Consider the following 23,483-nt stretch of genomic DNA (forward strand, 5'->3'; position numbering starts at 1 on the left):
GTAATGAGGGGGTGAGAGTCTGGCTCCAGGGAAGCATTTTCTGAGAATCTCTCTTAAGTGTGTCATTTCACCTGTGACACAGCGTGGGAGAGAAGACCCATCCTTTCAGTCAGCTGCTATTGCAAAGAAAAAAGGGAATAGTCCTTCCCAAAAAGGTCTAGGGCCTACTTGTTTTCAAAAACCAATATTGATAATTGCATATGCTCCAAAACAACCCTATTTTAAATATAATCAGTTTTTTTTTTTTTGCCAAAACCTTATTCATGTAACTTTTTTTGTAAATCTTAATCAGCACCAAACATTGCAGTAATTATGTACACAATCAATTGAACCTTGAAATAAAAAAGTGATAGTTAATAATACTAATGATTTATCACATCTTATTGTTTTAAAGAACAGAGCAACTACTGTACAAGTATTCAACTGCATGCATCAGTTGCTGTTGTCTTGCAAATAATGTGACTTTTACTGCCATCTGCTGGTGAACATACCACAACCCAGACACGTTTTAAGCAGTGACAATGCTACCGACTTCTCTGCTTCCCTGACAACGCTGACCTCTGACAAGTTCTCACTTCCTGAGCACAGAGCAGGCATCTGAGGTGGAGAGAGGACTAGGGAGCAAGACGGTGGTTTGTCAGACATACTGCAGCTGCTGTATGACTGAGGACCATTACTGGTAGCAACTGCTCTTAACTTCTATTGTTTGCCTCACCTTTGTAACACTTGTAAACTTACAATGAAGTAACTATGATGAAAGAAAGTACAAAGTCAGCACTGCTTGATTTCATGTTTTTCTTTTATGAAGAGATCCACTGACCATTTGAAGTCCTGATTTCTTTCGTGCAGGGTTGGAGTACAAGTCAGGCTCAGTACTTTTTCAGTCATTTTGGGCATAAATTACCCAAAGCTGTCATACTTTATTTGGGAACAATACTTTTTAAGTAGTCAGTGGACAAGTGACATTATTATCTGGTGACCTGTCCAGGGTGTATTCCTGTCTCTCGCCCAATGCATGTTGGGATAGATTCCACCACCTTCCATGACTCTGACCAGGAATAAGTGGGTATAGATAATGGATGAGTGAATAATAATAATAATAATAATAGTTATACCCTGTTTGGATTGGCTCTCAATAACATCCCTTTTAGAACAAAATCATGTCCCAGGGGCTATTACCAGCCAAAAACAAACCTTCCATTACAGAAGACCAAAAGAATGTTCTGCTTAAAAAGAACAGTGTACATATAGGCTTTCAGCTTGTCATTAAAATAGAATCAGTAGTACCTACTACAAGGGCCAGTTCAGTCATCTAAAGATGTACATTTTACATAGATGTTAGTCTATAATCTCAGAGGAAGTTAAAAAAGGCCTGTTCCCATTGATTAAAACCGACAATTAGTCAGAAAGGAATTTAAAATGGTAGCCTGTATTTATCTGCACTAAAATCAGAGGAATGGTTTTGAAAAATTGAGTATTCTTTGTCAACAGAAGCAGTCTGACGCTGAGACATCTAACCATGAAATATGACCAGGGAAAGTGTGACAATTTCAGATTCAGAATTAACCAGGAAAATATACTTTCTGTAGAAGATACCTGGAGAGGTCATACTGCATTTAGAGTCCTCACTTCCACATAGTAATTAAGATGGCCCCTAAATATAGGTTGGGTAATTGAAAATACTTGACTGTTCAGAAGTGGCTTCATACATTAGCCAGTTAAAGTTCCTGTAAGAGAAGTAACAGATGTACTTCTGTGTTGGCACAATAAAAAATCAAATTAATTGTTGGAAATTCTTTAAAGAAATGTGAATAAAGCTGGGAAAGAAGATAAAGATCTGAGGTCTGCTGAGACTGTGATCAAAGAGGAATTTTCCATCTCTGAGTAATATGACCATTTATGGACTGTGTTCAAAAGTAGAGGGCAGTGACATCACCACTTCTCCCACAGACTTTTAAAGATTTTTAGGTTGAAAGGTTTTATTTTATCACCCCCAATTCACCCATTCATGCTTCAGACCTCCCACTGCTCATGAACTATAAGACCAACACATTTTTAAAGACTGGCACAATACGAACAGAGATGGAAAGTCCAGGGAATTTTGTTTGATTTTGAGAGTAAATCACATTTAACAGTGATGCATGTCACCATATGAGGACCAATGTAGTTCTTAAGAGTCATGTTTCTAGCTTGATTCCACGGATCTCTTGTACACCCCAGAAATCTGTTAATCTATAGATTATTATGTGAATTATTCTCACAGTACATTATCCACAATCAGTGCTAAATTGAATATACATTTTATTGAAACCAATTACACAATCCAATCTTGTGGGACATTGCTGCCATAGTCTTGAGCAAAAGCTTAACCTAAACCTCTCAACTAAAAACAATGCAACTGTAAAAACAAGTTAAAGTACTAAATTGCTGTGGATAAGGATGAAGGCTCAGTCTGCTTGTGAAGAAACAAGTTGAAAAGAACATTAAACTGCAACCGAAACCCACAAAGTACCTGCTGTGCAAAATTTTATTTATAATACACTTTATTTTACAAAAAATCTCCAGAATGGCATCCTCCAAATTAGAAATTCCTAAAAGAGAACAGGTGGAAAGGTTTAATGGGTTACCCAAATATCGGGCATTATCATCAAGTTATTACACATTGGCAGTAAATATTCCTACTGTAAATTGATTGCAAACTTAAAGAAAAAACCATCAAGACTGAGGACAGTAAAGCTTAGATATCCTGGTTAAATTCCCTGGTAAGGCACAGCCACAGTATGCTTGAGCAATGTACTTAACCTGAATTGCTTCAGTATACACCCAGCTGTACAAATGGACGCTTATACAAATGTAAATTGTAAAGTCACCTTGATGCCAGTAATACAGTGCAATGTGAGTACCCCCCCCCCCCACCCACATTCCTCCCGATGGCCATTGACTCATTGCTATGTAAAAAAAAAAAAGTTGTGTAAGTCGCTCTGGATAAGAGCATCTGCTAAATGCCTGTAATGTAATGACTCTTACTTTGACACGATGTTGTCGTTCTTTGCCAGCCTCACGAGAGAGTCATCAGCTTCACCCTGTGGACAAAATAAAATACTGCTGCACACTTCACTCATTCCCAGCCCTGATCAGTTGCAGAATAATCGGTTTAAGCAACTTCGTATGTAAAATGAAGCAATGCGATCTTCCTAGATTCCTATTTGGGCCAATTTAATAAAACAACCCAGGTGCATGTGCTCACTCCACCAGCAGGCATGGAAGAAACTACTCCGACTCTCCAGCAGATTGGACACCACACACACTTTTTATTAAGGCTTCAGAGAATAAAGAGATCAAAACTGCAGCCACTTGTGAACAGCCTAAGTCTGCTAATAACTCCCCATTCACAGAAGAAACATCAATAGCCTGCTGATGCATTTATGGACACGTGTAACAGCTCTGTGGGCTAACAGGCAGACAACTGCAGACAATGTCTGTCAAGGGAAGAGCTGAACTTACCATTCTTCGGATGGGGCCACAGATTGCATACGTCTTGAACTGGCCATTGAACCGACCCGTTACCTTGTCAACCTAGCAATAGCCCAACAATTTGACTTTGACATAGGACTGCGAGTTACAATACAACACATAATACTGGAGATGTAGCCATCACACACTTATGGTCATTAAACTGCCAACATATAAATGAACATGGTTGATGACAACTACCACCATCAGTTATGCTGTCTACTGACATCTGTCCTGTTGACACGATCAAAACATTTGCTCCTTCTCTGATATCAACAAATAATAAGTAATAAAATGGCAACTCACTTCAGCTATGTTGATCTGGATGGATGCATGGTCTTTCGCATCAATAATTCTGTTGCTTGCGGAACTGAAACACAGATTATTGGCTATTAACACTTATTGAATAACAAAGATAATTTAAAACAATAATATGGGAGGCCACCTGTAATGCATCAACAATTCTTTAGACAGTCTGCTACGAACAATAGCAAGCATTGTTATAAAAAGCAGAGGGTATATTTCCACATTTACTGACAGAGAAAAGCTATTTCCAAAAAGATATTCCCTGCTGTCTGCCAGTTTGAACAGATAGGCCCGGATTGTACTTTCGCTGTCATAGCTTTTATAGTTGACTGCTAGGCCTACTGATATACACTAGCTCGCCATTCGGCACCGTGCATCAGCAGTGCAGCTGGCTAGAAAACAAATCGCCCAGTTTATACATGCGGCCTAACTCCACGGTTCAGTGGAACACCAAAAAAAATATGGAGTACAAAATCAAAACAGAACCTCCTGGAAAGCTAGCTAAATAGAAATGTGCACTTACCATTTGCGAGGGACGTACAAGTCCACGAATTCACCGGCATCGTTATGCATTTTGATTTGTTGACGTAAACTTTCGGTGGCCCTAAACAAATAATGAAATAAAAAAACCACTTAATACCAATAAGCAATAAACCCATTTGGTTTAGTAATATAACCGAAGAGGAGAAATTTGTCAGTGCAGTTTTGGAATACTTCATTTACATCCCCATTTCCCCAATCACGCCAGTGTTAAAAACAAAGTTAGGAACAGCACATCGAATATGCTTATAGTTACATTTGTTACAAGATAAACCAACAACTAGAACCACAACACTAGTGGCACTAGATGCCTCGTTAAAATGTTTCTAGAACTGGCCATCAACGTTACAATGAATGTTTGATGTTTGAGTATCCCACATGTCCCTACAAAGCCGCTTCAGAAAGCCACCTACATCGGGCTGGAAATACGTACTTTACGCATTTCCCAACTAACAATGCATGAACTAGTTTGAAAAGAGTTACAAACCCAGACAATAACTTTATACTAAGGTCTTTTCCGTAAAATGTTGGTTGAGCTCACTTTTCCAATTTGGCTGACACGGACAAGAAAGCTGTTCTTCAACCAGGAAACGATATCAATTGGCTACAGATAAACTAGTTCCGGTGTAAATTGGGCAGTGTTTTCGCTGTCTGACCCAATGAACAGTTCAGTGGTCTGACGTAAGGAGCGATCATTAGAACTGGAGAGGGTAGGAGGGTCCAGGCGGTGAAGCCAAGGAAGTAACTGGAACCAGCTCTACTGCGCATGGCAAAAGCGCTAACTGCCCATTGAATTCAATGTAGAAACCCAAGGTAATTTAACTACCTAACAAAACCTCATCGGTCAATTTTTTTGTGATCATAAATTTCATTATGTTCAGCAGTTTGAGAAACAATGGTTGTTTTTGTCCAGAAGTCTAGGGAAAGCATTTATTAAAATGTGCATATTTAACATGTGTATGTGTGTAAGAGAGTGTTCACTAAAACAGCATTTGATACAGCACTCTTGTTGCTTATTATTATTATTTTTTGTGGAGTGTAAAATTTCCATGTGGTGTTTATGTTTTCTGTGACCACAAAACAAGTCACAAGACTAGTACAGTCAGAAGAAAAAATATATTTCAATGCTTCTCCTTGGTGATGGAAAAAAAAAAAACTATTTAAAATGAGTTTATTCACACAAATACAATATAAGAAGTCATAATTATAAATACATTATGCACCATTCAGGACATAATTAATGGGACCCCTAAGATACATGAGGATAAGACACTCCTAAGTTGCACATAGGATAGTGAAATGGTGCTTGTGATAATACAATTGCAAATGAAATACATGGGAAACCCCTTTTTGAAATAACAGTATCAACTACTCTTCTTAAGCCTTCTTAATTTAAGAAAGACAATATATTTCTCACCTGTGCATTTTGTAGAAGAGCAGCATCGCTACACCACTTCAATACCTAACATTTGTCAGACTATACTGAAAGTAACCTAGCGCTGAGGCAGAACTGTCAATATAATACCGAGGGGGGGGGGGGGGGTATTGACAAGGATTTAAGCCATGCTGGGGTGTCACCTAGCAGGATCAATCATATTTACCCTCTATTTAATCACTGCCATAGGAAGCACAACAAGTGCTGGGGTGTCAAAGCTTTGGTCAAACGAAAGTTACATAACAATGCAAACAGTAAAATATTGTATTTCCTGCCAAATCAGTTCTCAACCAATACCATAAATAAAGCAACACAAATTACAGAGAATTGGCACTGCGACCTGATTCAATTGCTAATTCGGAACACACAAATCAGTGCTTCTTTTTCAGGCACTTTGTAAAAATCAATACGAAACATCTCTCAGTCTCCATTTTAGGGCATCATACAAAATTCCCTATCATGAGTTATGTCAGTATACTTTTCTTTCCTATTGCTTTCAAATGCTCTCATAATTCAAGGAGATCTAGTAAGGGCCTTCCCAGCATGCAATTCAATCCCCAGCCAAGTCCACTGATACATGTTCTCAGCCTTTTAGACTCTGCAGTTGACAAGAAATCTAAGCAGTTAAGAAAGAAACCTAACCACCACTGACTGAGGAAGACTGAGAAAGGTTAAAACATGTAATGATTGTCCTGTTCAGACATCTTTAAGAAAAATTATGCATCTATGCAGATTTCAGTGAAAAGAAAGCATGCTACAAAACAAGCCCCCTCATTGATTGTGGAAGTTTCTATTAGGTAGTTATAGAACAATACGTCCTGTTTAGGGTTACAGCACCACTCAAATTACAATTCACAAAGAACAGTTTCACTATGAATAAACACAGATAATACATATTAAAATGAAAAAAGGGAAAAATATAGTGAAAATATAAATCTGTATTACTCGTAAATAGTTCCTGAGAAAACAAAATATATTTGACGACAAATACAAGATTTGTCCTATGAATGCATTTACATGGTTATTGCAATTCTAACCACAAGGTGGCATATGTATCAATAGTACAAAATATAATGCAATGCTTTTCAACATTACTTTTCAAACAGCAATGTAACAGGCAGGGATTGAATTAACCCACAGGACACCAAGTTGTTTATCTTCCGTATATACATACACTGTGACACTATGATGTACCAGCCTCACTGTAAATAAAGTGCAAGTGACCGAACGTGATTCTAGATTATAAGATTAAAAGTATATTTGGAGGGGAAATGCACACAATGATTATACACACACACACACACACACACACATGCACACATTCATACATACACACACAAAAATACAGATTCAGTGTCTAATCCCTTTTCTCCAAATTCTATTATATATATATATATATATATATATATATATAAACAAATAACAATAAACCTCTCATCATTGTAAAGGTTCACTAGGCTGTGCTTATTTAAACATAATCCCAAAAGGAAATGCATAAAAATTTGCGTCAAAGGAGAAGACAGTGGCACACATTTACTGACAATACTATAAAAACTGCAGATGCGTGGAAATCATTACAACACCGTTAACATGCTTCATAATGAAGCACTGACAATACAATAAAAACCGGGGACAGGTGAAAATGATAATGCAACAGCACTATTAATGTGCTTCATAATGAAATCTCTAATATAGAGTATTATGTTTGCCAGGAAGAACATCTTAATGCTATAATACCTCCCAGCAAGATTTGGAAGAGCAAACATATCATATAAAATAACAGTTAAGCTTGCAATTGATAAAAGAATACTTATCATTTTTTAACATCAGTGCACTTAAACTTACTTACTTACTGTTCTATAACTATAATTTATAACACATAACAGAGAAGTTTGAATATATGACCAAAAAATAAAATAAAAATAATATACAAAGGAAGCCAAAAACCCAAAAAACAAACAAAAAAAGACTGTCTATGAAATAATATTGCATGGATAGTGCAAAAAGGTGTTGGTTATTGTGCATCCCTTCTTTGTCTAAATAAACTACAAATACAAATAACCAAAAAAAAAGTGAAATATTTTTGACGAAATGTGAATTAATACTCCACATTCATACACATTGGAATCTGGGACACTTCCCTCTTGAATCTTTTGTTATTACAGAACATGTAGAGAAGGAAGATCTTGGAGAACAATCGTAGGAGAGCTGAATCTTTGAATTCAGAAAGGGAGCCAGATCACAATAAAAAAGCTACTGATAATGTAAAACCACATTGCTACATGTTTTTGGAGGACAGGGAAGACCTAGAACCAGCACCAGACATGATGCCCATATGATAACCCGGCTGGACTTTAGAGAGCATCATTGTGCTTTTACATTGGGAAAACCAGGCCATCCAGGGGTGGCCACAGGATCAGACTCTTTTGCATAAGCTATAGCCTAGCACGCGGTTATATAAGACTAAAACACACAGCTGCGTCTGCTCAGCATCCCGAAGGATATGCTTCGTCAGCTATAACTATGATTGTGATACATATTATCTTACTGCTTAAACACAGATTGGAAGGAGACACTCTGGTAACAGAAAAACAAACAAAAATAATCATATTTCATTCTTAAAATAAAAGAATTCATATGGTGACATCACACTTCACTATGTGCCAACTGCTGACCTCGTAGGGTCCAAGTGAGCTGCACTGGGATTTGTTCCCTCACTCCTCCTCCTCCTCCTCCTCGTCTTCATCCCTTCATCCTCTCACTGTGAAGAATCCCCCCTGCTTGGTTTGGCTCGCTGCTGGCCGTGTTGGTTGCTTGTCGTGTGCTTATACGTGTTTTTGCCGATATTCAGGCCATGCTGAAGTCCACAGTCAGGGCTGCTGCACCAGCTGCCGGTAATGAGGCATGACTTTGCTCTCCGGGAGGTACAGCGCCATCTCCAGGGCGACCAGGATGGTGAACTCGAATGGGATTAGCTCCCTGCGGTTGACGCGGAAACGCTCCTCCAATTTCTGCACTCAGAGGGAGACGCAAGAAACAAAAGAAGAGAGACAGATAAAAATAACATGAGAAAAGAATCATAAAAAGCGCAATACATTAGGGAAAAGAAAAAACAGTAAAAACCAAAAAGTGGCAAGCAAAAAATGGAGAGCGATGGAAAACAAAGTCAGAACATTTTAAAATGATAAAAGCTTCATCCCCTTGAGAAATGGTGTTCTAGAGAAAGAGGGGATAGCTTCCACATACACAAGTAGCTCGATCACACATAGATAACTAATTCATTTTGCAAGGGTCAACTCCTTTCCGATATAGATAATGACCCCAATATATTTCCAACATCTGCTCTCCCTTCCATAGCACACTGTAAACCTGGAGTTATTTTATAGGAGGTTACAGGGCGTGAAAGTAACACTTGCACTAGCTTCTGGCTTCTTTGGCATTTCAATAAGACAAAGGAAAAATAAACCATGGACATTAGATGTACTAATGTTTATATTTTTACTGTTACTACTGTACGTGCCACCACATGCAGAACAATAATAATAATTAGAGCCGGGTAAATAATACTAAGAAACATAAATAATGATAAATAAAAACACGAAGCCTATTCAGTTGTGACTGAAAGAAAGTGACACTCACGTCGATGAGCACTTTGACCTCCTGCTTCTTCATGTCACTGCTGATCTTGGCAGCCAGCAGCACACAGGCTGCTGACACCAGCTTTCGGTTTTGCTTGTTTAGCCGCCCCTGCAGCACCAGCTTCTCAAAGTACACAAAGGCCATCGCCACGGTGACCGGCTGTAGGCCACACTCCTCGCTGACCACCCGTATCTCCCTCTTCAGGCTGAGTGACAGACACACAGTTTAAATGCTATATGCACACAGACAGACACACAGTTTAAATGCTATATGCACACAGACAGACACACAGTTTAAATGCTATATGCACACAGACAGACACACAGTTTAAATGCTATATGCACACAGACAGACACACAGTTTAAATGCTATATGCACACAGACATTCAGACGAAAAGACAGAGGGATGTGCAGTCCTATGACAGACAGACGTTACATACAAGTGGACAGAAAAAGACGGAGATGGAAAAAGATGCGTACATACAGACCAAAAGCCACACAGGGTGTGCATATGTACTTTCACACAAATAGAGGCATGCAGTGCTGAGACACAGACAAGCAGGCTGTCTACCAGCACAAGACAGGCAGTTTCCACACTGGCAAATTGGAACAGTGAGTGAGTGAGTGACAGAAGGAGACACTGAATTCGCATGAATACACACGCAACATGCCTGGATGGCAGGAAGAAAGATATTTTATTTGAAAATTAAGACTTAGACAGACTTTACATAGAGGTGGACAGACAGAGAGAGCGGTTGAGAGGGGAAAGAGTGAAAGATGCAACCTTCAGATAGAGACAGACAGGTGAGGAAATTAGGATGATGAGAGTTTAGGCACACTGACAGCCAAATGAAGAAGTAGAGATGGACAAAAATACGAACAGACAGGCTGAAGGTTTTTACCTGCTCCTACATTGTGACAAACACAGCCTGCTGGATCGGACTTTACTGACACAGGAAACTGCAATAACTGAGATCTGTGCATTTATTATACCTTCTGATCTTGCTCAGTGTCAGCTTGATGTGCGGGAACTTTTCCTTGAATGCCTCGTTCATGTCCTTCTTCAGGTCCGAAGGCTTCACATACTCAATCACAGTCGTCTGGAAAACAGAACCACAGTAAACGGGTTTCAAGGGCATATTGGGTTCTCCTCTGCTAAGTCAAAACCTGCTTAGAGAGAGAAAAAACTGAATCGCACTTTATTTGCGTTATTTAACTTGAAGTGCTGACCCATGTGGGGGCATATTGTAGCGAGTAATATGTAACATTTTAGTTATAAACATAAGCACGTCCGCAGCAACTATCGCAATTACTGGGGGACAAATTCAGAAAAACAAAAGAAAAAACTGGGGGACGCTAACATAAAATTGTCTAAATAAGTACTGTTAATGAATCCATCTTTAAAAAAATGGATATGACATACCATCTTGGATTTTCTGTGCAGGACAAATTGCTCTGTGTAATCTACATTCGGGCAGAAGTGCACTGGAGAAAAGCTTCGATCCAAATTTAGAAAGAAAAGATGTCCATTGTGTTTGAGTGGTCAAAAAGACCCTGCATATAATAAGAACTTGCAATTAAGCATGGATTACACTGAGACCACAGGGTAAATGCCTTTCGCCAAAAACCAGTTCAGCAAATGGAGATAAGGAAATAATGTACATAAATAGCTCTCCCATAGTATGGTGGCACCCTGTGCTCTGTAATGAAATGAGCTGGTCTGTAATCTGCACTGCTAGCTCGGTGCGGGAGCACTGGACGCATGTAGGTCGATGGGCTCTATGTTTATATTTAGTGTGAGTGAGGTGGCATTAGGGATGCTTTGTCACTGAGCCTCTTTTCCAGGCGGGCAGCGTCTCAATGACAGAGCACACCGAGGTCCTTTGAAGTATTCCGTGAGAAGAGAGGAGAGAAGAATAGAGCAGAGGAGAGGATAAGAGAGGAGAGGAGAGGAGAGGATAGGAGGAAAATAAATAGCCTGGCTTTTGATTCCATCAGCAGAGGGATAAGTCTGGGTGGTGGCTAAATGCGGCACTTATGATGTGACGTAACTGCCTCAATGTCTGTAGGTTATTCAAGAACCTCTATTGTCATTTTGACATTGACTAACAAGTAGAAATTGGGACCTTTTGCATAACTTGTACTGTACATGCTGAATTTTGTGCTCGGGGAAAAACAATTGAACCAATCCACAGAGCAGGAAAACCGAAAAGATGTTAAGTAAAAATCTTGAAAGTAATGGATATTTTGATCACATATGAAAACACCTTCATCTGTTTTGCTAGCGTGACATATTTCAGTTTGACAGGTTATTCTCCTATGCACCACCATGATGTGTAATTACACTTGGACAGTGATGATGATGGAGGACTATGGAGGGTTAAGCATGATCAGGGCATGATCAGCCCACGGGACAAGGCGTCTGGAATCTCCCTCACCATGTAGGAGGAAAAGATCAGGACCCTCTTGTGCTTGCCGCAGGGCCACTGGGGGTCACTCAGCAGATTGGGGTCGTAGTCTGGCAGGTCATCCATACCTGGAGAGTGGACAATTTAATTTGAGAGGATGCTGAACAGGGATGAGGACAAGGACATAGAGAATTAGCGGGGTGAAAGGTTGTGGCGACAGTGAACATCTGCAGTCAGGCGATTAGAACGGTTCTCCTCTGATCAATCATGCCAGCTGGTGGGGTTTCATTTCCTGTTTCTCACCATGCGCTCAGAGTACAGAAAACAAGCTCCCTGGCGCGGGAAACAGGGCGGAGCCACAGGGTCTGTGGGTTTCAGACTGACGTGAGCATGGCGTGTCATTGCCTGTCTGTGTCACTGCAATCTGGCTCAAGTCAGAGTGACCACAGATAACAGTGAAGCCTTGCTTTGGGGGGGGGGGGGGCTGGGCACTGGCTATGTGCATCACAAACTGCATGGGACACAATCACTGACTGTGAGGGCCAGAGTTAGAGCATGCTCTATGAACAAGCTTTGCACGAGCTTAAGTGGGTAAAATCACAATGCTCTTCAATGTCTTTGTGTTCAGCTGTTCCTGCAGGTCTGAGTGTCCTTTCACACATCATTCACCACAAGCCCAGAATATCCTGCCTTAGGAGCAACCTTGAGCTCCCTCCCAGTCTGAATCCAGTGAGCCGTCTAATGGGACAAAGCAGGTTCTAGGCAGAATGACCTCCCCCAATAATATATTCACCTAAAACGACCTAAATTTGGAACGCCACAGGACAGCCAACCACATGAATAATAAAGTGAAGCCTCAAACTGTTTGTCATAGCGTTCACAGTGCCTCCACCCACTCAGGACTGTAAACTGCTGGTGCAGCTTTCACAGTGCCTCCATCCACTCAGGACTGTAAACTGCTGCTACAGCTTTCACAGTGCCTTCACCCACTCAGGACTGTAAACTGCAGGCACAGTTTGCGTGAGCTCACCCAGGTCGAGGCCTACGGTGCTGTTCAGCCTTGAAGGGGCGTAGCTCCTGGAGATGCTGCCACGAGAGAGGGGCACCTGAATGGCGATGTCCATGGGCTTCTGTCTCACCAGGGCGTTGGTGGGGTAGAGGAACCTGGCGTAGGACACCGTCTGAGAGATGCCAAACAGGTCGGGAAGTCAGATCAATTTAATAAATCAAAAATCAAGAACATGTAGTCGAAAATCAGTGGGACGTTTTTGAAACCTATTTTTGAGCCAGCATAAACAAAACAGAGCTTAGGTCAAACCTCTGTCCCCCAAAATAGGGGAGCAGTATACAGTGAGCATGGAGGCCAGTCAGCTTTATGTGTACAAAATACACTATAGAAGGGAGGGGCTAGAGTGACACGCCCACATCTCTCCTTCCTCCTACATGTCTGACAATTTGATCTGAGAAGTCCTTACTAACTACAAAAATCAGATACTCAAATAACCGGATATTGTACATCAGCTAGTTAGACTGCAGCACGGATGCAATCCAAAGCTTCTATGTGCAATGGAAGCCGTGCAAAATGCTGCGTAACTTTACCCAGGACCGTTACAATTGTGTTTTATATAAACTCCCAGATGATGGGGGCCATCCTGAAATGATTCGTATTTTTCCTTTGCGTAAGCTGTGGCTGCCTTTCCGAGCGTCCAAACGGACCACCTCACCCTGCCGTAAGCCCCCAGCTCCACATCCTCCAGCCCAGGCAGCATCTCCAGCGCAGTGGCCCCAGAGGAGCGCCTGTGTCTGTGAGTCTCCAGCTTTGGTTCACTAGAGCGAGAGAGAGAGACAGAAAGAGAGAGATGGGGGAGGGGAGAGAGAAAGAAAGAGAGAGAGAGAGATAGGGGAGGGTAGAGAGAGAGAGAGAGATGGGGAGGGGAGATAGAAAGGGGGGGGAGAGAGAGATGGGGCAGGGAGAGAGATAGAGAGATGGGGGTGGGGGGAGAGAGAGAGAGAGAGAGAGAGAGATCAAGCCAAAAAGAAAGGGGGGGGGAAGGGTCAGGGAAAATAAAGAAAGATGTGTTTAAAAAATTTCACAAACATAATTGCCCTTCACCACTAGAGAGCCAGTAATGGAGGAAGATTAAGGACGTATCAGGGGAAATGCAAAAATAGGATGACTTATTCTCAGAGCACATCTTGCCTCATTTGCATGGTTTATTTACATCTGTGTTTCTACTGCTGGACATTCACTGCACGTAACCTAGTCATGCACCTTGCTCAAGGGTTACAGCGCAGCTGCTCTTGGTCAACAACAAGAGATGCAAACTCTCAACAGTCAGTTTACAAGACTCGCAAACATTACACAAATAGTGAAGTGTTGGCCACTTTCTAGAGTTCTTAAATATTATTTCAGTTTTAGTGCATGTTTTTAGTCTATGTTGCTTTCGATTTTCCAAGAAAGTTTTCCTGAAATAACGTTTTTCGCTTTGGAGCAAGCTTGTGTATTTTCTTGCTTTAAACTATGAACCTCAGAATGGCCCAGTACCCATGACTGTAAGGCCTGCAGGTCATCAGAAATGTCTGTATGTGTCTAAAACATCTTTCAATGCAACTGACAGAAAGAGACTACTGCACTGAAATCTGAGCCTGCACCAAGGAGCTGACGCCAAGATATACGCTTATAGCTGAAATGCTAATAAAATGTCCACAAATACAGTACTGGACATTCAGATAAGGCTACACAGAGGTTTATAGCAGTTTGCTCATTAGTCCTTTCTTGGACCTCTGAGTGACATCTGTCCTGTCACAATAACTGCAGGCAAAGAGGCTTTGTGGTGACAGATGGCTTTGGGATTGACCTGATTGGCTGCAGTGCCCTCCTCCGTACAGTCCCCTGCTCTCAGCGTGATTTAGTCCAGAACCAGGGAAATCTCCTTATTTCCTCCAGGGCTACTTGCATTAACGCGCAATGCAATTTCCTCTTTATTATTATTATTATTTTTCTTGCGCAGACTGAAGGCTGTAGCAGTCGAGATGAGTCTGGTCAGTAGCCAGGGTCACAGGCGCTGTGCGACACAATAGCTGGAGCCACACGTGGGAAACTTTCAGCTTTCCTGCACCCCCCCACCCACCCATTCACCCCCCCATAAAGCCCCGCCCTACTGTGTAAACACCGGAACCCTTCTAAACTGCACGTACATGCTGCGTTTTGTAAGCGCGCCGTGCTTATTTTTATCTGAAGAAAACAAGTCCGGGGTAGGCTACTGTAATTAAGAGGATTGGGGGCAGGGGGGGGCTGCTGTTTACTGTACATTTGGGTTTGGACAGAATCTGGGAATTGGGAATACCCAGGGGAAACAGCTGGAATGCAGCCCGAGAAATAACCAGGAAATGGGACGGGAAATATCTGACCTTTGCAATTACAACAACTGCCCCCCCCCCGCCCCCCCCATGAGAAGCATAATATGGGAAAAAAAGAAAGAAAAGCATTTCTCTCGTTTTGTTGACTTAGGAGCAGGGGAGACGGTAATATGAAGTGAAGCTGCTCAGTGTGGAGCAGGTGTGAGCCGTTCTGTACCTGATGTAAAAGCCCTCCCCATACGGCAGCACTGAGAAAGCAGCACACAGAGATCCTTTGGCACATATCAGTACGATTCTGCAACACAGAACAGAGCAACACAAACAGCAGTCAGTCTGATGCCATACCAGTATAGTAGCGTTCTAGGAGTCAAGTGCAGGGATTACAAAAAACATAAGCTCATGTGCATACAGACACACACGCACACACATGCACACACAAACATAAACAGACACACACACACACACACTCACGCACACACACACACACACACACACACACACACACACACCCGCACACACACACGCACACACACACACACTCACACACGCGCATACACTCACATACATAAACAAACACACACACACACAGTGAAGGCTGGTCTTGCAGTATCGGTCATCGTGCTCTATAGGCTAAAACCTGAACACGCAATGTATCAGAATAGTCATGACAAGGGAGCATTATGAAGAGATAAGAGTTTGATACTTTTAGCCTTCAGAATAGTCTATAGAATTGGAAGCAGGGAAAATAGACCAAAAACAGACTACATTCTGTGCCGATCATTTCCACAGGAACTGCATACAGGCCTGTCACCAGTCACCAGAACAAATCAATGCAACATTGACTTTCTGCTTCCGCTCCTTTCTCACAGTGTTTATTCCGTCTAACAGCAATATGTGCAATTCCCAAAAGCATTAAGCTTCAGGGAAAAAAAAACCTTGGGAAACTCGCAGGAAGAAAACAAAAACTACGGCTGATGAGAAAATGCTTGTGCGACAGCACATGGCCCCTTCCCAATTCACATCTCGCCCTCCTCCTCTCCCCCACACCCGTTCTGCTGCGGGGTGGGGCCGTCCATACAAAGTACTGCGATTTGAAAAAACCGATTGGGGGGGGGCGAGGAATGAAGCCAAGTCCAGCAGATGGGTGGACGCTGAAGCCGTTCGTGTGTAAAGAGCAGAGAGAGAGAGGTTGATATTTCATTCACGTCCTCCCCCTGTGAGAGGAATCTCATCTCACACTTTGATGTGAGGCAGGCTGGGTCTGAGCTGTGTGTCACAGGCTGATTGAATTCCCCGCGCCGTAACGCCAGCGCCCCACAGGAGCCGCACGAGCCAGTTAAACGGGCGACGCACGCTGGCAGCGCCCGACGCCGTGCCCGTAACTTCTCTGAGAGTCTGCCGCGCGCGCACGTGCGCCAGCTGGGCCGGCGTGCCCTTCGCGAATAACCCCCCTGGCACGGGCTCCCGCTCGCCATACCGTCCGTTACGACAGCCTGCCCGGGCTATTTCAGCGCCGCTTCCCGCGAAGCCGCTTCCGCGAAGGGACGCCGCGAAATTTCCACCCGCGTCCAAAAGCGTCACGGGAACACGGGGTGAGAAGGGACACCTGCAGCACGCGTCATCTGTCGCCCGCTCCTTTCTGCCTCTTTGCCGATGAGCGTTAGCGACTTGACCGCCTCCCTAAGACCTTGGCGGCCGGTCCGTTAAATGCACAGCGCCGCAAACGGCTTCTTTAGAGAGGAAAACACGGGATCAGCGACTGATTTTCAGCAGACAAACTGGATCACTGCACAGCAGAGTCCCATAGTGATTGTGTAGCATCTAGAACTGCCTATGAAGCTGAGCGGTGGAAATAAACAGGGCTATAAAGAAATTAACTGCTGTGAATTCACGTTTGATTTAAAACAAAAATACACAGCATAAATCAGATCAGGCTTTCCCAAATACAGACGCAGTGGATACTGACACTTCATCGGTCTGGTGTTAATGAAATAACCCTTACTGAGTGCTTCAGTACTTCAGGTGCTGTTTTTGTGGCTTGGATTGGGGCACTGCACATACGAGCCCTCAGTCTGTTTGCTAAAGCACTTCACAGAACAGTAGCGCTAAACCTTTGGGTCAACCAGCAGCGAGAAGACTGTAACTGTTCTGGTTTTTGGTGAGATATACAACCTTGCATGGACTGGTAACTGTGATTTTAGGGTCGTAACTTCAGAGGTGTCACTACAGTCCATGTGAAGCACAATGCAATGAAGACGGGGCAAAGAACCTCCAAACAGATTCAGTGAGAGCTGTGTGGGGCAGTTCTCTTAAGTGGGTGGGAGCTTGGAGATGGCCAGGCTAAGAGCCGGGGTTAACTGGGGTTAACTGTGGTTCATGGTGGCGATGGAGACAGAGCGGGCCTCACCTGCTGCCGCGGGTGTCATACTGCCTCATGTTCTTGATGAAGTGGACCTTCTTCACCGGCCGGGGCCTGGGGGAGCCCGATGAGTTGCGTGACCTGTCTCAGAACACAAACGGGGGTACGGGGCGATGAAAAACGAGGCGACGGGCAGACTGATCCTGCCTGTACACGGTGAGCTGCAGTACCACATGGTGCCAACCGACCAATGTATTTATATTTCAAGGTGACAGTTAGAACGACAAAAACAGCCCTGATATATTGCTCCATTTAGCAGTGCGTTTTACCTGTGTGCCATAAGCCAACTGTAACTGTCTCTAGAAAGATGTGCCATCTTGGTAGAGCTCTCCCACCCCCAAACAGAAAATTCCAAACAACAAAGAGAATAATATTCCTTAGGGAGCTAACCGGACGGGTCTGTGTGTTGGCAAGTCATGGGCCGGGAATTAACTTGATCATTCATTCACTCACTCATTCAATGATGCGTTATATAAAAATGGCCACTCTAACGATTTCCACAGGGACACACTCTGGGATCCAATTTACAGCCCTGTCTGTCCTGTAACATGCAGCACATCAGTTGTAAGGAGAAATGAAGCTGCCTCCTCATCTCCATTTCCATCCTTTTGCAGCTCAGACTATGTGCAACATGAGTGCAGTTTGCTTAAGTAGCCCACAGCACTTTCGTTCTTAACACGCAGATTTCGTAAGGCTAGAACACACAAGAAAGGCCCGCATTCATAGAACAGGTCCCAGTAATGCAGCTTAGGCCAACGGCATTTAAGCTCCATGCTATGATGGTGCAGCCCGCATAATAATGGCTCAAACGAGAATGAGAAGGAAAACAATGATTACTGTTAGTCTGCTTCAGATTCTGGCTGTGGGGCAGGTTTACACACCTCCACCTGCAGCACACAAGATCTGATAAGATGACATTGAAAAACACCTATGCTTATCTACGACAGACCCAGCAGGGTCACACGGACAGTGCTGGCAGAACAGAGTCCAGAGGGCGGGGGTATGGTTACTGCTGACATGTACTGACTCATCACCGACAGTTCACAACAAATCAAGGGCAAGCACACCTGCGACGCAGGGCCATCTGAAGCATGATACATTATGTGTTCGGTTCATTTGACCGCATGCTTAGCGACCGTTTCCAGTTCATCTCTGGGGCTGAGGCCAGTTAAATTTAGAACTATCCTAATTGAAACAGTCAGGTAAAGGCATGGCTTCCTTTGGTGGCATTTTGAAAGGACAACTTTGTGAAGCATCGGATCAGACAGAACACCCATTCACTGTCAGTTGGACATCATACCAAGCTTGGCCTCTGTTGTGTAAAAGGCTGTGGTAACTGTCCCAATATGATGGCCTCAGCAACATGTGCCTGGCAAATACCTACAGCTTGGAAGTGTGTGGGACACAAACCTGCTACACAAGTGTCCCTCCGCACACACACACACAAACCGAAATTTTGTGCAACGCAATAAAAGTACTGGGGTACTACAGTTTAGATTACTCTATTTTTATTCAGAACAGATTTTTATTTCCCTGGTCTGATAGAGAGACCGTCAGATCTGCTTTGACATTTGCTGTAAATGAGAATTTCAAAAACAAGCTTACAGGGTGAGATCACAACTGTGGTGTTGGTGGTATAGCAACCTTTGTGTTGTGTTTTGCAGCTATTTTCTAGAGTACAATTCTCTACAATTAGAAACAGCAAGAGGGTGGAGCAGTTATTTTTAATGGTTCTCATTTGAAGCAAAGCAATGCATTTATTGACAATACACAAAACTCTCTCACTCTCACTGTTAGGCGATGTAAGAAAAGCTGTTTAACCTTAAAGAATTAGCCATAGGACCTTATAGCTCATAGAATGCGCTACAACCCTGGTATAGCTCTCTGGGCTCCATCACATTCCAGAAAGCCTTCCTTGGAATTTTATGCATAACTGTCCCCTTCTAGAAATGTCCATTTTTGGACAAAGGGAGAAATGGGGTTTTTTTCAGTTCATGTTTATCATCATTTATCCAGAAAATGTGGGCAGACAGAATGATGGCTTCTTTCCTTCCTCAAAATAGCCTAATGGTCAGAACCTTGCCACGCAAGAGGGTGGAGCAGTTATTTTTAATGGTTCTCATTTGAAGCGAAGCAATGCATTTATTGACAATACACAAAACTCTCTCACTCTCACTGTTAGGCGATGTAAGAAAAGCTGTTTAACCTTAAAGAATTAGCCATAGGACCTTATAGCTCATAGAATGCGCTACAACCCTGGTATAGCTCTCTGGGCTCCATCACATTCCAGAAAGCCTTCCTTGGAATTTTATGCATAACTGTCCCCTTCTAGAAATGTCCATTTTTGGACAAAGGGAGAAATGGGTTTTTTTTCAGTTCATGTTTATCATCATTTATCCAGAAAATGTGGGCAGACAGAATGATGGCTTCTTTCCTTCCTCAAAATAGCCTAATGGTCAGAACCTTGCCACACTTTAAATAGCCTGCTCATTTTTTCTATTTCTGAAAGCTCTCACTTTCTCTCCAGATACCTATATTTTACATCATTTTACATCTAAATATTTTTATTCCGTACATTCTGTGAATGCCAAGATGGGAAAAAAAACAGAATAAAAAAGCCACAATGAAGCACCAAATTCTGAATAACAAACATTAGCCTAACATATGCAAATTTTCTGCAAAGTTTCTCACCGTGTAGCCTAATTGGATGCAGAGTTTTTGCTTGCATTTTGCTTAAAAAAAGAACACCAATCTCCAAAAAACCAAGAGCTTGTTAAGTTGTATTTTTATTGCAGAGTGTTACATTGTCACAATGTAAATAGGGGTCAAGAAGACACTTGAATTTAAGTCAGCATTCCGGAATTCTGAACTTAACACAATGGATTGTCATAGATACTTTTGTTTGCAATATTTGTATTCAAATTTTTTTCTGGGGGCTGGAATTTGTGGTGGACCTGGAACTGAATAAATATGCTAAAACAAAGCAGCAGTCGGCCAACTGAATTTACGTAACTTTTTGCATGCTGATTCTTGCATTGCACTAGGAAAGATTTAGCTTAAGCAAAGCAGGGAGAGAGAGTGAGTATCAGAAAAGGGACCAGTGTGTGAGTGGGAGACAGATAATGTACCTTTCCACAAGGACTATGAAATTTTCCATCAATCAACACATGGTGACTAAACCCCCAAATATGTGCCCAAGAGATCTTTATGTGCCCAGGAGATTTTTATCTCAAAAGTTTTGCTGCTGGTGGGTTTAAAAGTAACTAGAAACACACTACTAACTGGAGCTGACTGACAAATAGCTGGTCTCATTGGCATACTGTGCCAGCATAAACAGGGATAGACTAGATTTATCAAGTGCCTCCAGAATATGGGGGTCTTCTCTGTGTCAAACTTTCCCCTTAAAGAAACTAGCCTAAAAGGCTTCACTAAAATGCCGTTGTTTAGATCTGCACTAGATGTTGTAAAAGAGTGCTTGCCTTCCAGTGAGGATTGGTGAAGACAGGCAACTATACTCTCGTGTACTGAGATGAGCTGCGTAAGATTAATAGCAGCAAAGGAGATTTGTCCTAGGGAAAACATGTTTAATTAACTTTTTGCTTAAGTTAACTAAAATACGAAAACATATAAAAGTACACTTATCTGCAGATAGATATTTGATTATTTTAAAACACCAAAAATTATGCAGAAAACCTAAGAGACAAAAAAAATAGTGCTGATGCTGACAAATCCTTTAAGTGGATGACGAGGGAAAAATGCATTTTTTATTGCTTTAATATTTAAAAAAAAAAATTTTTTTTAATGAAACTCCTGAAATGAAAGTTTAAGTCAACTCTAGGCATATCGTAACACTTAATAAAAATACATCCCGGGTTTATATACTTAAGGAAGTACTCTCTTTTACACCATTCTTCTGTTTCATTCAGTGCAGACATGCAAACTCAAACTGACAAATGAGTGCAATTTAGTCCCCTTAACACAGGCTCTTATGGCTGTATTGACAAAAGGAGTGGGCGCACTGAAACTTGCAAAGGGTGTGAGTGTTCATCAATAATAAAACAAATAGATTTGCTCTGATAACTATTTCTCGTGTACTGTAAGTTACAGTAAGGCTTCCTTCCAGTTTTAAATGAAATTTCTAGCTAGATGATTGCAGATGTTCCTGGATTAAGGACAGGAGCAAACGATATTTTAGTGTCGCTAAATATTATTTGAACACTGATTTAAGGATAGCTTTAAGTGTGCCTGTTCTACCAAACAGTTCAGTAGCCTGACACTAGCTAACTCTTAGTTATAGCAAATTTTCGGAAGTAACATTACACTTTGGTAAGCGTTGGCAAGCTAAAAGAGGCTAGCTAGCTGCACTATTACTATTACAACTAGAGAACAGAGGGACCGTGAGTTAGCTAGCAAACAAAGAGATAACTAGCTAGCTAACATCACAAAACGACAACTGACGTGCTGCTTCAACAAAATAGGGCAGGTCAAACCGCGTTATAGATCTGAATTGACAGCTCGATGACAGAAACAAACATCTGGCAAGCTAACGTTAACTAACTCACTGAATCATGCCATTGCGATGTTTACACAGTAAGATGGTCACTGGACTTGTCAACTAGCCACGTATTTGCTAGTATAGCAGGCAGCTATTTGCAAAACAACTTGAATGACTATAAATGTATTGCAGTGCGAGACTTGCCTGCTCTGTCGAGAATCCAAAGTCATCGAGTTGCAACTGTCTACTGACAGCAGTGTCGGCGATTTCCTTGCTCCAAATGGAGTCTGGTGTCCAGTGGGGGAAAGCAGGTTTCCCTGGGAACAGAAAGAACCGACCCTTCCCCTCTCCAAAAATGTGTCATTATTACCAACATCATTGAACCCTGAGTCTGTTGGTAGGACAAGAATAGGTGGGACGTTGATAACCCCGATCCTTGGGATAGGAGTGGTTATGCCCCCGCTCACAGAGGGTGACAGATGGGTGACCGTTCCATAGCTGCTAGCTGTGGACAGCCTGGCCGCTGTCTCACCGGCGTTGACGCCTTGAAACTCATCGTCTGCGTGGCTGTTGGTCCCATTGCTTAGTTGGAATATGGGCCGTCCGTCAAGGGAAATGTTATTGAGGAACAAGAGAGCTGCCTGTCTCCTGCGTGAGTCTTTACTTTTCCGCAAGTGCTCTTTATTCGGTTTGGCTGCATCAATGCCTAAAGTGTCGTGCGTACCGCACGCAGCAGTCGCCATTCTCAAATGAAGAAAACAAATACAAATTGAAAACATCAACCCGGCGTGAGGACCTATCCACGCCCACTAGAATTTAATTGGCTCCCACTGAATGATTATGTAAATGAATGGCATTTGGATAGAGCTGATTCGTTGCTGGGTGTCATAAAAACAATACTACATCTGAGAAAACCATGCATACCATATACAGTTTCATGCAGAATTGAAGTTGCTTGGTATTCAATGACAGAACTGCAGCCAGATGTGAATGTATGCAAATCAGGAGATGCAAATTTCAGCTAAACTCTGTTTATCATGAATATTAATACACTGAAGTAATGTTGTACTCAGTTATATGTTGTTCTTATACCATAGGGCCAAGAAGCAAGACGTGTTTTTTTTAATTTAGGCATATTTTATACAGTGGAAAAATATGAGGATTTATCATAAACTGAGCCAAACCCGTATTTCATATGCCGAATTTAGCTGATAACTCATCCCCTAAAATCTCCAGGAGCCGTTATTATTTTTTAAAAAAAGAAGCAATTTCGTAAGTTTACAGTATTTTGATCTGAGTAAACTAAGTAATGTTTACTTTGCTCTTTTGGTTTCAATCTTCTCTTGGAACCGGTGTAAACTCTTAAAA

The 23,483-nt window shown here is 42.1% G+C and overlaps 2 protein-coding genes across 4 annotated transcripts; both read right to left on the minus strand.

Annotated features, from left to right (window-relative positions):
• Window positions 1–2,509: 2,509 nt before the first annotated feature.
• rps21 (ribosomal protein S21) lies at window positions 2,510–5,038 on the minus strand. 3 transcript variants are annotated; one of them, XM_064298065.1, is made up of 6 exons: window positions 4,901–5,038; window positions 4,343–4,423; window positions 3,820–3,883; window positions 3,505–3,576; window positions 3,028–3,083; window positions 2,510–2,591 (listed from the first exon to the last, which is right to left on the minus strand). In XM_064298065.1, the coding sequence occupies exons 2-6, from the start codon at window positions 4,390–4,392 to the stop codon at window positions 2,582–2,584; spliced, it is 252 nt and encodes an 83-aa protein (XP_064154135.1). In that variant the 5' UTR covers window positions 4,393–4,423; window positions 4,901–5,038; the 3' UTR covers window positions 2,510–2,581. The 3 variants fall into 3 exon arrangements, with proteins under 3 accessions (XP_064154135.1, XP_064154134.1, XP_064154136.1); XM_064298064.1 differs by having other exon boundaries at window positions 4,847–5,001; XM_064298066.1 differs by having other exon boundaries at window positions 4,793–4,907.
• A 418-nt stretch (window positions 5,039–5,456) lies between these two features.
• Window positions 5,457–23,412, minus strand: cables2b (Cdk5 and Abl enzyme substrate 2b). Its single transcript, XM_064298063.1, has 9 exons — window positions 22,320–23,412; window positions 17,609–17,701; window positions 15,419–15,496; window positions 13,566–13,668; window positions 12,872–13,022; window positions 11,872–11,969; window positions 10,427–10,533; window positions 9,434–9,638; window positions 5,457–8,805 (listed from the first exon to the last, which is right to left on the minus strand). Exons 1-9 carry the CDS (start codon window positions 22,892–22,894, stop codon window positions 8,665–8,667), a joined length of 1,551 nt encoding a protein of 516 aa, XP_064154133.1. The 5' UTR covers window positions 22,895–23,412; the 3' UTR covers window positions 5,457–8,664.
• Window positions 23,413–23,483: the final 71 nt, after the last annotated feature.

Source organism: Anguilla rostrata, chromosome 11 (genome assembly GCF_018555375.3).
Source record: "Anguilla rostrata isolate EN2019 chromosome 11, ASM1855537v3, whole genome shotgun sequence".
NCBI classification, from domain to species: domain Eukaryota; kingdom Metazoa; phylum Chordata; class Actinopteri; order Anguilliformes; family Anguillidae; genus Anguilla; species Anguilla rostrata.

Coding starts and splice junctions, on each gene's coding strand:
- rps21 (XM_064298065.1), bottom strand. CDS start 4,392: ATGCATAACGATGCCGGTGAATTCGTGGACTTGTACGTCCCTCGCAAA. Junction 3,884..4,342: donor TTGTACGTCCCTCGCAAATG/GTAAGTGCACAT, acceptor TCTGTGTTTCAG/TTCCGCAAGCAACAGAATTA. Junction 3,577..3,819: donor TCCAGATCAACATAGCTGAA/GTGAGTTGCCAT, acceptor GGCTATTGCTAG/GTTGACAAGGTAACGGGTCG.
- cables2b (XM_064298063.1), bottom strand. CDS start 22,894: ATGTTTTCAATTTGTATTTGTTTTCTTCATTTGAGAATGGCGACTGCT. Junction 15,497..17,608: donor TATGACACCCGCGGCAGCAG/GTGAGGCCCGCT, acceptor TCTGTGTTGCAG/AATCGTACTGATATGTGCCA. Junction 11,970..12,871: donor CACCGTAGGCCTCGACCTGG/GTGAGCTCACGC, acceptor TCCACTCTCCAG/GTATGGATGACCTGCCAGAC.